General features: G+C 44.1%; 1 protein-coding gene across 2 annotated transcripts in view; it reads right to left on the reverse strand.

Moving 5' to 3' along the window:
• sptbn2 (spectrin, beta, non-erythrocytic 2) overlaps window positions 1-16,584 on the reverse strand; it is a 297,786-nt gene that overhangs the window by 187,071 nt on the left and 94,131 nt on the right. For both annotated transcript variants that reach the window (XM_078532661.1, XM_078532659.1), the window contains exon 2: window positions 11,300-11,491. In XM_078532661.1, the coding sequence (XP_078388787.1) occupies window positions 11,300-11,459 (160 nt within the window). In that variant the 5' untranslated portion in view covers window positions 11,460-11,491. The remainder of the gene's footprint in view (window positions 1-11,299; window positions 11,492-16,584) is intronic.

Consider the following 16,584-nt stretch of genomic DNA (forward strand, 5'->3'; position numbering starts at 1 on the left):
AAATAGTCTGCCAATATTCACTCTCACACATGACAAATGTCCATTTGGTTAAGGTATCTGAGGGTACCCAATGCCCCATGAAAGCAACAAGGAGTCAATTCCTCCAAGAGAGATGGGGAGAAAAGTGATGGAAAAAGAGGGGTAAAAAAGCTCTCTGGATATAGAATTATTTGAAATAAACATGAATCTCATCCACATAACTGGGCTAATAACCCACTCTTGTCACCTCTAACTGTGCTGTTTCAGGTGTCCATAACCTCCCTATGTTATCGACTATCCAAAGGCCGACGTGCATTGCACAAGAGCTACATGGGCTGGAAACTGCTTTTGGGCACTCAAAGTCTGCCTATGTACAGTCTGTGTGCAAGGCTCATTAAAGCTTCAGAATGGGCACCAGGAACAGTGCTTTTGATTCTACAGGAGAAATTCCTCTCAGTACACTGAATTCTTAGTTTTGGGATGCAAGGTGGTGGGGGGCGGGGGGGGGAAGAGGGGAATGCCCAGTATCTGCTAGTCTGATTGCAGCTACTTCTGTGTTCCTTTGGTGTTCTCCTTCTCCCTTCTTAATATGTTGATTTGCCTGCCTGCTCTGTAACAATTCCACCTACTGGCTGCCCCTTAAAGCTGCTATGTGCTTCTGTAAACTTTTGATGCTGCTCCCCTTCAAGTGCTGCTGCCCAATAAATTGTCCACTGTCTACAGCATTCCCCAGAACATCATGTGCTGTGTGCCAAGAACACCACATATTTGTTTAAATTTGTTAACCCCACCTAAGGGCAGCTTCGTGCCCCACAGGCATGGACAGCAGCAGAAATGTCACGGGAGGCAGGACTGCGTTATCAGGCCAACAGTGCCAAGCAGCCTTTGCTGATGAAAACAAAGTTGGACTGCGCGCAGCTTAGGTTTGGAAATAAACACCAACTGCTACCATTTGTTCTGAGGCATCTAATGCTCCTCAGATACTGGCCAACTCCTCCATCTGTGCACTTGCACAGGATTACTTTACAAAGGCAGCAGACCATTAAACCTCCAGGGTTTTACCATCCTGCTCCTTTTTTAATGCCTCGTCTTATTCTACGCATATGGTTGAATCAGCCCATTCTTTTATAGGTCATGACACTGGTTTCAAATTGCTGAAACTTGTGTTGGAATCTGAAGCAACATCAGGCGCGTGCAGCCTCGATTCTATTGCGTGACAGGTCACGAGTGCAATACAGTTTGTGTGGTGGTCCCTCTTCTGTCTTCCCAAATGGGGCAACAATAGAGCTGGGGTAACTGCAACCCATCTGATTTAAAACAAGACATTCACGCTTCGGGGTGGACAACAAGCAAAATCTGATCGTTTGAAAAATCCCAACAGAAAAGGTCAAGAAACGAGAAACGACGCGTGTGGGTGCGAACAACCCGGTTTCACTTTCATGGATGCACGAGCAGGCCCACATAGCGCCCATTTACAGTGGTTTTTAATACCACGTCACATCCAGTTTTATACTCGACCAACACAGATGACCGTAATGGGTAGCACGGGCATTTTAAATTTATAAGATCTTGGGGGGATGAGGCATCCTCATGCAGTATCAGGGTATCCACAAACTCGGGTGTGGTACACCATCCTGCACAGAGCTACTTCCGAATCTCAGCTCTGTCAGCTGGACTGGCACCTGAAGAGTGGCTCCAGGGGAGTCCCATGTATCATTCTGTTAGCAGCTAAACGGTGCAACAGACTAGAAATTAGTAGAAGTTAGAATCTGGCTGTAATTTATGTGAAACAAATGGCAGAAACATGTCTAAAATATTTAAAATTTGAGATTCAAGCTTGTGTATCAATTAGTCCATCAATCTCAGCAAACAGGCATTAATAAGGCCTGTTTTGCAGACAACAGACCATCTCCTGCAGCTCTCTGTGGGGAAATTAGAAAGCGATTAACACAGTAGTGAATGTCTGCTAGCTAGCTGCCCCTGCAGAGAAAGCAGCAAGTCATCTTGTGAGTTGTCAATCAGAAGGTTGTTCTGGTGGATTCTAACTAGCCAATCGCAATATTTGAGCTATCAGTGCAGATGCTGCTACAGCACTAGCCACTGTCTTTCTCTCTCTCTTCTTCCCTACATTAAGCCTTCTATAGCAGATGTGATGATCTGTTTAATGGCAGCATACCACCTGACTTGCCGCTGAACAATGAAATACAGGACGTGTTTGTTTCTGGTCCTGGAAATAATGCTGCATTCAATTTGGCTGCTTTTATATTGCTCAGTGCTACCATCTCACAATGCGAAGGTCCCACACAGCCTGCGGCAGCACCAAAGTCAATTTACTAGGATTAGCTGCCGATTCTAAACCCTAGGTTAAAGAAAAAAATATCTTCCCTTCACTGAGAGAACCTGGTGAATTTACCTTGGTGTTGCCACTGTGCTTCAAGAGCTGGCAGCATTGCCCTGGCACTAAGAGGAATATAAACCAGCTTCTGATTTCACTTTTGGAGCTCTAGTATGCTGCTGTGGGTGGAGTTGAGCCCTTGGTATTATTTGGTAATCTGCTTCCGGTAACTAAACTGCTTTTTTTCTTACTCCTTTTAAGCCGTTCAAATCTGGTAAAATGAAGGGAATCCAGCCACTCTGAATCAGGAGGAGAAGACAAAAATAAAAACAGGAAATGCTGGAAAAACTCAGCAGGTCTGGCAGCACCTGTGGAGAGAGAAACAAAATTAACATTGCGAGTTCAATAGGGCGCTTCTTTGGACCAATTCTGAAGAAGAGTCATTTGGGACTCGAAATGTTAACTCTGTTTCTCTCTCCATAGATGGCCTGCTGAGTTTTTCCAATACTTGTTGTTTTTATTTCAGGTCTCCAGCATCTGCAGTATTTTGCTTTTGTTTAAGTGAAGGAAAAAAGTCTAGCTACACCACACATGCTACAAGAATCCAGCTTACCACTACTTTCCCAAGGGCAATGAGGGATGGACAGTAAATGTTGAACTTGGCAGTGACACTCATGTCCTGTGAACAAATAAATAAAAAAAAGTCTATGCCCAAGTTTCAAAAGCAACACTTCAGAAAGGCTGGTGGTCAGATTCTAAAGGTTGTGTGAGAATAAAGGAAAATTAATACCCCAGTTAATTTTCCATTAAACTCAAAGACTAATTTGCATAGACCTATTTTATTTTATATTCATATTTTAATATATTAAAAGGGGAAATGGACAGTGGCCTGGATATCATTACATTCCAGATGTCACATTTTGTTAAGAGATGCAAAATAATCTTTAAAATGTTGGGTTCTTCTGAGCTGCAACCTGAAACTGACAAGCACATTCCAACGTGCTGAGCTGGTCGAGAGCAACTGAACTCTTTGTAGAGCTTAAACATCGGCATGGACCAGTTGGGCCTGTTTTTGTGCCACACATTATGTGTAATTCTAAGCAATTGACCTGAGCGCTCAGAATTTATGGCCTTCAAGAGATGCAGTTCCAGCACAGCAGAATACACCGTGCATCGCATAGAATAACGCCCACCATTGTAAAAGTGTGAATTATCCAACTTTCAGCAAGTAACCAACGTCATTCGTTGCACATTTCAGTTGCAGACTTCATAAAACTGCAAAGTGCAAAAGCGTGGAGGTGTGCAGCAGTGGCAGAGCGCCACATGATGGCTAGATTCAGCTTTTACCTCCAATCCTGCACAAACTGAATTGGGCACCTCTAGACGCACAATAATGGGGAGAATCTCAGAAGAGGTTTGACAGGAAGAGAGGAGGAGTGGGATCGGGTATCAAATCTGCGCTACTTTCACAACTCCCAGCCAACAGCTTCAGAGCAGCGGCATTAGCTGCTGCCTTAAGAGATTAATTGTCACCAAGGCAACTGGTCACACAGTGATTGAATAAGCCGAGTTACATTTTTATCACCTGGAACTCTGGGGTTTGTACTGTTTAGGGATTTCGTTCTGCAATTCCTTCCAAGTTTTCCATGACAATTCGCTGGCATGATCTCCTGTAAACTCAGGAGGTGGAAGTGTCTGTAGTGTCAGCCGTGGCTCAGTGGGGAAGCACTCTCACCTAAGTCAGAAGGTTCGGGGCTCATATCCCACACCAGCAGAAAAATCAACGTTGACACTCCTGTGCAGTACTGAGGGAGTGTTGCTCGGTCAGGGGAGCCATTTTCAGATCAGACGTTAACCTGAAGCCTTATCTGCCCCAGCTGTATGTACAAGATCCCACGGCACTATCTCGGAGAAGGATTGGGTAGTTCCCCTTTCACCTTCAATCAACACCATGGAAACATGATCTAGTCATTACTATGCTATTTGTGAGCAAGTTGCGCAGCATAATCACGTTAATCCTGGTGCCAATTTCTGTGGCTCAGTGAGTACTGCTCTTGCCTCAGAAAGTTGTTGCTTCGAGCCCATAATCCAGGCTGACACCCCACTGCAGAACTGAGGAAGCGCTGCACTGTTGGGGGTGCCGTCTTTTGGATGAGACGTTAAATCAAGCCCATCTGCCCTCTCGGGTGGAAGTAAAAAAATCCCATGTCTACTATCTCGAAGAAGAGCAGGGAAGTTGACCCCGGTGTCCTGAGCTAACATTTATCCCTCAGTCAACATCACAAAAACAGGTTATTTGGTAATTATCACATTGCTGTTGGTGACAGCTTGCTATACACAAATTGGCTGCTGCATTTCCTACATTATAACAATGATTACACTTCAGAGTACTTCATTGGTCGTGAAGCATTTTAGGCCATCCTATGGTTATGACAGGTGCTATATAAATGCAAATCTTTCTTTCCTTCTCGTGGGTTAGAATGCAGAACGTCACATGGCAAATGTGGATGAGGAAGATCATTCAAACCAAATGAGCGCAGCCAGCCGGAGGGCTGCTGATACTGTGGAAGCAACCTCGGCCAAGAACGAATCACTTCAGCAGAGGAGCAATTGAAATAAAACTGGGCAAGAGAAATAAATTATTGTTCAGTAAATCAAATGTTAGAACATGTGATAACACGACTGCACAAATAATGATTCTGTTGCATGTACAAGGGTTTAATTCATTTTTTTCTATTGAAATTCTTTTCTTCATCTGCTGTTACAAAAGTACTCTCTTTTAAGGTGGTGACAAATGCTGCAGCGCTCAATATAAATTAATCCTCCACTCCACCAAAATATATCAATTCACTAATGCTTAGGTGTGGATTACCGGTAATAAAAAGATTAGTTTATGCTGGTGGCAAAGTAGAGAGTTTAGCCATGTTATTATAGGGGAATGTGATCATTCATAAAGTCAACAAAAGAATGGTGATCCCTTTGAGAAATAAAATCTCTTTCAAAATTGGTGGCTGTGTTCCGAGGAATATGTTACAAAAGCAAGGTACGATTTATGCAAGTCAAATCGTTTGTTGCGATTCTTAAAGCCAGCAAACATTAGGATCCTAAATAGCTAATTCATCCTTATAGAGGGAGGCTCTTTCTTAGAAATCCACCAGTTTAGCTCCTCTGCTGTGGAGTGAAGAAAGGCAGTAATTTGTCCACAAATAAGGTCAGATTCCCGTTGAATTCGTTGATCTCAGTTGGGCGGGTAGTCAAGATGCTTCAATTGGACCGCTTGTCGTCGAAGCTGTCATTTTAGAAACAAAAATAGGATGGGCTTTCAGCCTTTGTAAAATTTTTCAGTATGACAACAGGCTTTTCGGGAAGTATGTTTAATCTGTGTTGGCCTAGGTATTGTCGCTGACTGCATTAGGCACTTGTGGTGAAACTCTTTCGAGTTATCAACAGTCACAGATTGCAACTCTTTCGAGTACAATCACAGTTCTTGGTTTTCCGGGAGTGGGACATGAACCCACAACCCTCTGATTCAAAGGCGAGGGTGCTATGAACTGAGCCACAGCTGACACCTCAAATTCTTTCGAGTTATCAACAGTCACAGATTGCAACTCTTTTGAGTACAATCACAGTTCTTGGGTTTCCGGGTGTGGGACATGAACCCACAACCTTCTGATTCAAAGGCGAGGGTGCTATGGACTGAGCCACAGCTGACACCTCACTTGTGGTGAATCTGCACTAACCTGAGAACTTTGCTGATGTATAAACTTTTGCTATCATCGGCCCAACCATCTTCAGCTGCTTCATCAATGACCTTCCTTCCATCATAAGGTCAGAAGTGGGGGTGTTCACTGATGATTGCACAATGTTCAGCACCATTCACGGTTCCTCAGATACTGAAGTAGTCCATGTCCAAACGCAGAGAGAGCTAGGCAATATCCAGGCTTGGGCTGATAAGTGGCAAGTAACATTCGCACCAGACAAGTACCAGGCAATGATCATCTCCAACAAAAAAGAAGTGAACCATCGCCCCATGATATTCAATGGCATTGCTATTGCTGAATCCCCCACTATCAATATGGAGGTTACAACTGACCAGAAACTGAACTGGGCCAGCCATATAAATACTGTGACTGCAAGAGCAGGTCAGAGGCCAGGAAATCCTGCAGTGAGTAACCAACCTCCTGACTCCCGAAAGCCTGTCCACAAGGCACAAGTCAGGAGTGTGATGGAATGGCCTCCACTTGCCTGGGTGATTGCAGCTCCAACAACACACAAGAAGCTTGACACCATCGAGGATAAAGCAGCCCTGCTTGATTGGCACCCCATCCACCACCTTCGAAATTCACTCCCTCCATCACCGACTCACAGGGGCAGCAGTGTGTACCATCTACAAGATGCACTGCAGGATCTTACCAAGCCTCCATAGACAGCCCCTTCCAAACCCAATACCGCTAACATCTAGAAAGACAAAGGCAGCAGACACTTTGGGTATACCACCACCTGAAAGTTCCCCTCCTAGCTACTCACCATCCTGACTTGGAAATATATCACCGTTCCTTCACTGACACTGGGTCAAAATCCTGGAGCTTCCTCCCTAACAGCACTTTGGGTGTACCTACACCACATGGACTGGGGCAGTTTAAGAAGGCATTCACTACCACCTCATCTGGCTGGGGGGATCTAGAACAAAGGGTCACAGTCTCAGGATACGGGAGAGGCCATTTAGGACTGAGATGAGGAGAAACCTCTTCACTCAGAGGGTGGTGATCCTGTGGAATTCTCTACCATAGAAGGCTGGGGAGGCCAAGTCACTGAATATATTTAAGAAGGAAATAGATAGATTGCTGGACCTTAAAGCATCGAGGGGTATGTGGAGAGAGCAGGAGTATGGCGTTGAGATAAAGGATCAGCCATGATCATAATGAATGGCGGAGCACACTCAAAGGGTCGAATGGCCTACTCCTGCTCCTATTTTCTGTGTTACTAATTAGGGATGGGCAATAAATGCTGGATTAGCCAGTGACACCTATATCCCTTGAGTGAATAAAAAAGATTTGCTATCACTGCAAATTTCCCAATGGGCTTCGCATGAAGCCACACTCACTTGTTGCAATGAGTTTTCAGAATACAATCTTTTCCACAGGTTATCCAGCCTTTCTGACCCCATTTCGCAAAACATAACTGAACAACCAAAGCCAAAGTTTCTTGAAACTCAGGTCTCTTATTTCAAAACAATATCCCTGATACGCTATGGACTTTCTAAGGATCTCAGAAGGAGGCACATTGGAAAAAAATGCACTGATTATAGAACTCGGATTGTGAAGGCAGAAGCAGAGGACTCTAATATCAATCATGCAAGTCTCAGGTGAAACAAAAGATTCTAAAATGCTATTTTTTTTTGTGCCTTAAGCAGTTAATCCTGTGTTGATTCTCTTAGTTAAGCAGGGGCTGAATAAATACCTGGGATAAACAGAAATGAAATTGAAGATTATAGGGCTAGGTACAGGTAGGAATGGTTGGATACTCTAGGGGTGCAGTTGATTCCGGACCTATTGGTTATGGCCAAGTGTAGCTTTGATTAATACCTGCATGAAAATAGCATACATAGGATTTAGTATGAGCATGTTAAGCATTCATCCATGACCTTTCCCATTCAGTTCTATCTTTACACAAGTCAAAACAGTGGCAAGCTGCCTACCTTAAAAACCACTTGCATGTTGACTCAATGTTGTTGCCCTTTGTAGTTTTACTGTTTATATAAACCTGTCCCACTGGTTGGGCCAAACCTAACAGTTCCCAGCTCTCCTTGTGGCTGAAATGGCGACACACAAAATTGAACAAATCTCCTTTTGCTTGCTAATCGGTCCTCTTAACCATGTCCTAAATATATTCTTATTAAGCTCTAATTCTACTTGTGTAGATGTGCAGCTATGCTTTGAGGTTAAGATCAGTACATATTGTACTTTTCTGTCAACTCATTGGCTACAACCATTGACTACCCTCCGACCTCAATTCACTGGGTAATCTTCACACAAACAAACAAGGCACCAAGTCCTATGCTGATAGTTCCCATAGAAATGACATTTATAATCTTGTATGTCACATAGACTAACTTAACCTACGTATGTGTACCAATATTGATCTTTACAATGGTAGTCACAAAAGGGGAACTAAAGGACCAGCACGCCAGAAGTCAATGGTACCAATAACGCAATGGCAGTCACCTGACATACAGCGTTGAATAGAGACCAGCATGAAACAAGACCTTCAACGTATCTCGTTGGCTCAAACACAATCCAGTGCAGCCAGCCAGTGGAAAAGGCGGCTCTGCTCAACTGCAGAGGGCTCATCAGGACTGGCAAAAATATCTAAATTGAGTCCTCCCAATAATGCAACTGAAGCACCCAGTAGTAGAAGAGCATTCGGTTGCAATCGGCATTGGGAAGAGGTGGTGTTGAAATTCTTCACTGGCTGGCCTTCCTCCATCCTGTTGTCTCCCTATCTCTCTCTCACTAACATGCCCTTCCTCACCCTAACATTTCTGCTCCTTATTTTTCTCAATCCTACAGAGGGGCTTTCAGTTTCAGTTGTGAAGGAGGGTCAACATTTTAAACATTAATCTTTCTTCTCCCTTTTCTGATTCTGACTGACCTACTGTGTATCTCCAGCAATATCTACTTTCATATCAGGTGTTCTATGGTGGTTAAGCTATCCTCTGCAACTGTAATAAGACACAGATGTTTCCTTTTAAAAGTCTAAAATGTATAGACTTCGTAGCGAAGAGGCACTGTGGGTACTGTAAAGTGTCTGGTTTTGTATCGGATACAGTGAAGCTGTGTTTCCACTTCCATGTCGCTCTCATTACTTTTCTTGATTTTTTTTATGTAGACAAAACACACCATTATCGTCTCACTTCATATTAAGCGTAGGTCAGGCAGAAAAAGTGAAAAGCACACTTTAGCTTTAATCTAACACAAAGGCTGTCAAACAAATGTCTCACTATAAACAAATTGACTGTTTTTTTATAAACACACATACACTGAACCCCCTCAGAAGGAAAAATCTTTATTAAAGAAGCTTGTTTCTCAAAGGATATCGAGTGAAGCCTACATGGAAAACTTGCACATCAAAGTAGGTGCTGCTAAAACTAAGAAAAGTTTGCCAGTGAAGGACCCCCCCCCCCCCCCAGTCCATAAACCAATTAACTTTAGCCTGCTATGTGATCAGCCACAAGAGACCTGTGACACTCGAACAAACACAAGTAGCCCATTGGGTTGATCCAGTGAGTGAGTAGCTGATCCACAGACCAGGTAAGGCTCAGGTTTTATTGTCAGCTATGAAGATTTAGTAATTGGGACACTATTGTGGCTTGAGCACACCCACAATAAGGTGCGAAAATAAAACAGGCACCTGACTGTTATCTGGGCAGACTTGTTGGAAGGAAGGAAGAAAGAAAAATCAGAGGAACAGAGGTGCAGTCCAGCAGCTGTTAGTAAGATAATTATCCACGGCATGCCACGTGAGTAAAGTATTGGGCACAATGCTGATTCATAGCACGATGCTCCCACAGAGCTCAGAGACCTCTTCTGGTCTCAGATGCATGTTTCATGCACAAATGCTTTAGTTAAAATCACAAACAACGAGGTCCTCTAATTTGCTGAGTTCAGCAAACCACTTGACAGAAAATTCAGCTTCGATGGGCAGGCTACGTCTCCCGCATGGATGATCACAGAATTTGCAAGTAGATCTTCTATGATAAACTGCCTCAGGGAAAATGACATCAAGGCAGCCAGTACAAGTGATATAAGGGCGCCCCCCCTCCCCATCGAAAATAAAAAAAAAGCCTTAAAAACTTCTGCCTTGCAGACCTCCTCACTTGGGAAAACACTGCAGCTGACCTGTCCACGTGGAGGCAAGCACTGAAATTTGGTTCAACATGTTTCAGAAACCACCTATGCCAAACTCACAACGTCCGACGTGCACAGAGGAAGGCCGGAGGTGGCACAGCGGCAGAAGTTCCTCCAAGCACCAACAACGGCAATATGAACTGTCAGTTCTGTAGACGTCCATGCTTGTCCCGCATCGGACTCGTTAGTCAAGAGAGGAACGACAGAGGGCAATGAAATCATTTGCAGCTTGGAATACTTGAACAATAAATAAGTCCACCACGATTTTATCTGAACAAATCCATTTTTAAAAAAATGTTGTGCTGGCGCAATGTTCAAATCAACATCAAAACCTACTTTGCTTGTCACTAACTGGAAGCAGAAAGAGAAGCAACAAAAAAAATCCAGTTGATGGCAGCACACAACAGATTTGTCACAGGACTCGGCATTAATTAATTTTCTCCCCTCCTCCTCTCTGCATTTTCTATCAGGGACCCTCTGGTATACTGCTCAGGTGACCATTCTTAATAGACCTTACTTTAGCAGGGTTTGTTTTGAGTGGGTGGACAGCTGCAAGGCAATAGGGAATCCCACACCGCCTCCTCGGCATGAGGTTATTTTAACTCCCGGGTTTCAATTAAATAGTTCTACTCTAATTCCAGCCCAGATAGGACAATTGGCCCTGGTGTTCAGGGCTAAGGAGGTGAATAATCAGGCCAGAATGCCCACTCTTAATTACTTTCCAGGGAAAGTGCGCATGTAGCGATCGAGTGAGGATGGGGTCAGGATGCACTGCAACGTTCCACCATGGCCAAATAGCACCAACACTGTCTAGTTTCACTATAGAAGGATGGCCACCCGGCAGTACACTGGAGAGGAGATGGCACTGTAACCCTCTGGAAGAATCAACATTTTCAGGGAAAGAAAGCTAGCAAAAAGGTCACCAGACACAGTAAAAAGGAAAGGTTGAATATAATCTTAACTCCTTGGTTTTTAAAGGAGTTTAAAAAAGTTTTTTCTTTAGTCCTCCATTAAGCTGGAGAACTCTCCTTTCCTGCCTTGCGACTGCTGGTCTGACCTATCAGTGTTTTCTGCCTACCTGCTAAGGCCTTGATACGTGAGCGTTCGAAGAGTCGTGCGGAGCTGTTCTCGTTGTCCCACTCCTCCTCGTTGGCATCCCAGCGGTTGTTTACGTCATTATACTGCTGCTGGATCTCAATGCTGTCGTAGTCTGTGGCTGTTGACATTGTGCTGCTCATCCTTTAGGATAACTTGCCCTTCTTGATCACAACTGGAAAACAAGGAGAGATTTGTTTAGTCCCAAAAAGTAAGCGCATGACCACTAATACAGTCAGAAAAATCACCCAATTAGCTGCTCTGATGGCTCGTTCAGTTAAGGGAGCTTATAGCTGAGGCATGCGGAGCAGGTGGGTGGCAGAATTGATCTCTGATTTGCCTGAGGCCTCTTCCCCTGGTCACTTAGCTGATGATTCCTGCTGGACAGAGCAAAGGCAGGGATAGCACCTGTTACACTTGTTATGCCCTCCAGAATTTAACAGTCTGCCAGTTCACACATGAAGGATGACAATGCACTGCAAGGTAGCCAGGCACCTGTACCTCAGCAAAAGTCAATGCGTTAAGACAAAAAAGGGGAGAACTTTCTTTAAAAGATAAGTGGTCTGTCCAAGCATTTACGGTACAGACAAGGTATTCTGGCACAGTGCAGCCCAACATCAACAGTTGCGCATGTGCACAGCAAACTGATTTGTATGCTACCAAAATAACCTTGAGTGGAGTGCAATATGGGAGTTAAAGAGGAGCCATGGTACAGTATAGACCTCTAGGACAAACGATGCACATCTCTCGGGTCCTGCACAATCGCTGCACATTACACAGCAATTCTATTTGGGAGGTTGGGTGATCCAGTGGGTTCAGAGCTCAATGTTCTTTCAGGTCTAAGCTTGAATCTGACCCAGACTGATGGTACAAAGTTCTTCATGAATTCTCTTTCTCAGCCAGCTATACATATAACAAAACAAAAATAAAAATACCTGGAAAAACTCAGCAGGTCCGACAGCATCTGCGGAGAGGAGCACAGTTAACGTTTCGAGTCCATATGACTCTTCAACAGAACTAAGGAACAATAGAAAAGATGTGAAATATAAGCTGGTTTAAGGGGGTGGGGTGGGACAGGTAGAGCTGGATAGAGGGCCAGTGATAGGTGGAGATAGACAAAAGATGTCATAGACAAAAGGACAAAGAGGTGTTGAAGGTGGTGATATTATCTAAGGAATGTGCTAAGTAAGGGTAGAAAGCAGGACAAGCAAGGTACAGATAGCCCTAGAGGGGGCGGGGTGGGGTGAAGGGGAGGGATCGAAATAGGCTGAAAGGTAGAGATAAAACAATGGATGGAAATACATTTAAAAATAATGGAAATAGGTGGGAAAAGAAAAATCTATATAAATTATTGAAACAAAAAGGGGAATTGGAAAGGGGGTGGGGATGGAGGAGAGAGTTCATGATCTAAAATTGTTGAACTCAATATTCAGTCCGGAAGGCTGTAAAGTACCTAGTCGGAAGATGAGGTGCTGTTCCTCCAGTTTGCGTTGAGCTTCACTGGAACAATGCAGCAGGCCAAGGACGGACATGTGGGCGTGAGAGCAGGGTGGTGTGTTGAAATGGCAAGCAACAGGGAGGTCTGGGTCATGCTTGCCGACAGACCGAAGGTGTTCCGTAAAGCGGTCACCCAGTCTGCGTTTGGTCTCTCCAATGTAGAAGAAACCGCATTGGGAGCAGCGAATGCAATAGACTAAATTGAGGGAAGTGCAAGTAAAATGTTGCTTCACTTGAAAGGAGTGTTTGGGCCCTTGGACAGTGAGGAGAGGGGAAGTAAAGGGGCAGGTGTTGCACCTTCTGCGGTTGCATGGGAAGGTGCCGTGGGAGGGGGTTGAGGTGTAGGGAGTGATGGAGGAGTGGACCAGTGTGTACCGGAGGGAACGTATAACAAGTTTGAAGAAGTTTAAGAACAGTCTCAAAGAAAAGACTAGAGCTCAACACCAATGGCTATCACACTCGGAAAATATAGCAGCAGAAAATGTGAATGTCCTAAATTAGAATTAACACACATTATGGGCCTGAAGATGTAGTCTGCACCTAACCTGTGCTACATTTAAACTAGGACACCTTGACAAGCACAAAAGAAAATTAAAAACTTACAATATAACTAGAATCCTGTGTTTCTCCACTCTATTCTCTGTCTATTCTCTTCACATACAGTTTAGAGAGCATGGGAGCAGCCATGTGCAAGATAACCTTGTAGCTCTGATCCTTCATAGCACAATTTTAAACCTTGCTATTTTAAGCACAGTGCAATAAAAGGCTAAATTAATTGTGTGCACAGCTTCTCACCTTCTCACCTAAACTCCTTAGTAGCTGTACAACAGAATTCAAAGCCGTGAAATGTTATCTGAAAAGTATCAGTTCTGCCTTTGCAAAGTCATTTATCATTTTGATGTTGCTCACAGATCATCTCTGCATTTCTGGAATATTCCGTTTTTATTACAGATCTCCAGCAATGATATTAAAAAAACATGTCTACTATTTTATCTGTGATTAATCATTTTCCTGCTAAACTGGGTGTTACCAACAGGCAAATCTGAACCACACAGAGCTGGAGCAAGCAAAATATTATTTTAACAGTGATGACCATCAGTAATCAGAATTAGGGCCTGGTTAAGGTGATCCCCAGTTTGTCTCCAACACATGGTGATAGGCCATTGAGAATTAGATCTGATAATTATTAATCCACAGCCACAGGCCACCCACTATGAATAGCTTCTTCTATATTTTAAGAGGAAACTTCACCCTAACCATTATTCAAAAGTCAAATGGTTACAGAGCTGGTTAACTAATTTTACCATCCTTTTGATTATTCAGCTACGTCTGTTGAATGGTATTTGTTTAAGCAAAGGTTGCTACAGATATCATTGCAAATGAACTGCTTTTTTTTACTGCTGTGTTAACAATACCAGCTCCCAACCCATGAGGCCTGGGAAACGGGCAACAGCAGCAAAAATAAACTTGCCAGATTTGCATCAATATCAGGAAGACAAACGTCATGGTACAGGATGTTGCCATACCACCAGCTATCAGCATTAACAATGCTGGAGTTTGTTGATAGCTTCACGTATCTAGGCCCCACAATCACCAGCAATCTGTCACTTGATGCTAAAATCAACACGCACATCGCAAAAGATGTGGCTGTAATGTCCAAGCTGAGTAAAAGAGCGTGGAACAACAGCAATCTGACTGAGAACACCAAACTGTGAGTCTACTAAGCCTATGACTACAGTGGTGGGACCTGGATAACGTTTGCTAAGGAGGAAAACAGGCTGGGCAGTTTCCACCTTCGTTGTCTCAGATGTATCCTTGGCATCTCTTGTCAGGGCAAGGTCTCCAACTCAGAGGTCCTGGAACGTGCTAAATCAACATGCACTCATTACTAAGCCAACAACATCTGCGCTGGCTCGGTCATGTTCATCGGATGGATGACCGCCATATATCCAAAGACCATCTGTACAGTGAGTTGGCCACTGGTCACGACCTCCTGGGCGCCCATATCTCAGCTACCAGGACATCTGCAAGCGAGGTATGAAGATGGCGAACACCGATACTGACAACTGGGAGGCGGTTGCTGTTGGCCGTGACCTCTGGAGGGTGACAGTTTGAAAGGGCATTGGAAGAGGTGAGCAGAAACAAAAAAGCTCAGCTTGCCGAGAATGGTCCCAGGGAAAACAGAGGCCAGCAAGTTGTCCACCTTCTTAGCCACTGTCTTCCTCTGCAGCAAATGCAGCTGAGACTCCCATCCCAGAGTGGGGCTCATGAGCCACACCAGGAATGCTTGACACAAAGCTGCACTTTTTACCAAAACAGGTCTGGTGAGTCAGGAAATTTCCCCACTCGAGCTACCCTCCACAGTAGCCAAAATCCAGCCCCAGGAGTATCAGCAGGTGATGGTTAAGACTTATGACAGATTAAGTGAATGTCCAGATCTACAAATATGAGCCAAACAGCCTGACTTCTATCGTAAATTTTATTTATAAACAAATCACAGAATATTTACAGCATAGCAGGCAGCCATTTGGCCCATCAAGCCTGTGGCAGCAATCACATCCTACCCAATAAAAACAGGTAATTGTCTCCAACTGAAAAGACAGCAGTTATACGAGAAAAAGGTATGTACGTGCACTATCATTTAGATGCCTCAACATGTCTGACAGAAACAGCATATCATTCTTGGAATTAAATGTACTACCCTGACTCATCCATACCAATAAAATAGCTAGATTTGACTACTTATCTTTATTAACACCATCCCTTTGATCTATGCTCCTAATTTCAACGGGAAAATTGAACTTAAAACTTTTGCTTCATCCTGCCAGGGTCCAAATTCCCAAACTCCCAATGTGCACTGCCAGAAGGTGAAGCTTCACAAAATTATCCCCGACATCCGCAGTTCATCAAGGAGAACTTTTCATCATAGCCCAGCATTACTTACGCTTACATGAATCACCTTTAAACGTTTGAAGGCGGCTTATTTCTAAGCACTGGAGTGGAAAAAGGAAAGTTCCTATTCTGACGTTAGTTTGGGCTTTGCCACATGAGGCAATTAAGTAGTTTACTGCAAGAGGAGCCGTTTGAAGTGGTAAACCGATAAAAAGCTGAGACACGTCTTTATAGGACCAATTTTCCACACATGTGAAAAATTGTGGGTAACAAGCCTGTGAAATCCTGGGCCTGAATTTTTCAGGCGGCGGGTGGGCTCAGCGGGAGCGGTCACGGATCTGATCGCAGGCATCCACACCGCCATTTTACGTGGGGAAGGCCCGCCCAGCATAAGACGCGAGCAGTAGCACTCAGCGGCTACCTGTGCGGGCGGGGGAAGGAGGGAGGAGCGGCCAGCGCTCTTTTGCACATGCATTCAGGGAGATTGAATCGGTATGGAAAAAAATTAAATAAATGGGTCAAAAATCAATAAAACATGTCCTCTCATGTCACATGAGATGGGACATGTTTTTATATTTGTGAAAAAAATTTTATTTATTAAATAAAAGCTTTAGGAAACCTCATCCTGCCTGTGGATGAGGTTTCCTAAAAAAACGCCAAGGCCGCTTGGCCTTTTCACCTGCCCGCCAACCGTAAGGTTGGACAGGCGGCTTTAACAAGTACTTCAATTAATTTCTTAGTGACCTTAATAGGCCGTTTGCATATCAGCAGGCGCGCAGCCGACTCCGGCTCGCACCCGCCAAACAAAATATCGCGCGTCATTTTACACGCCGACCGAAAAATCCCGCCCCTGATAAACGCTGCTGACATACTCCATTT

Source organism: Cetorhinus maximus, chromosome 31, assembly GCF_964194155.1.
Source record: "Cetorhinus maximus chromosome 31, sCetMax3.hap1.1, whole genome shotgun sequence".
NCBI lineage: Eukaryota > Metazoa > Chordata > Chondrichthyes > Lamniformes > Cetorhinidae > Cetorhinus > Cetorhinus maximus.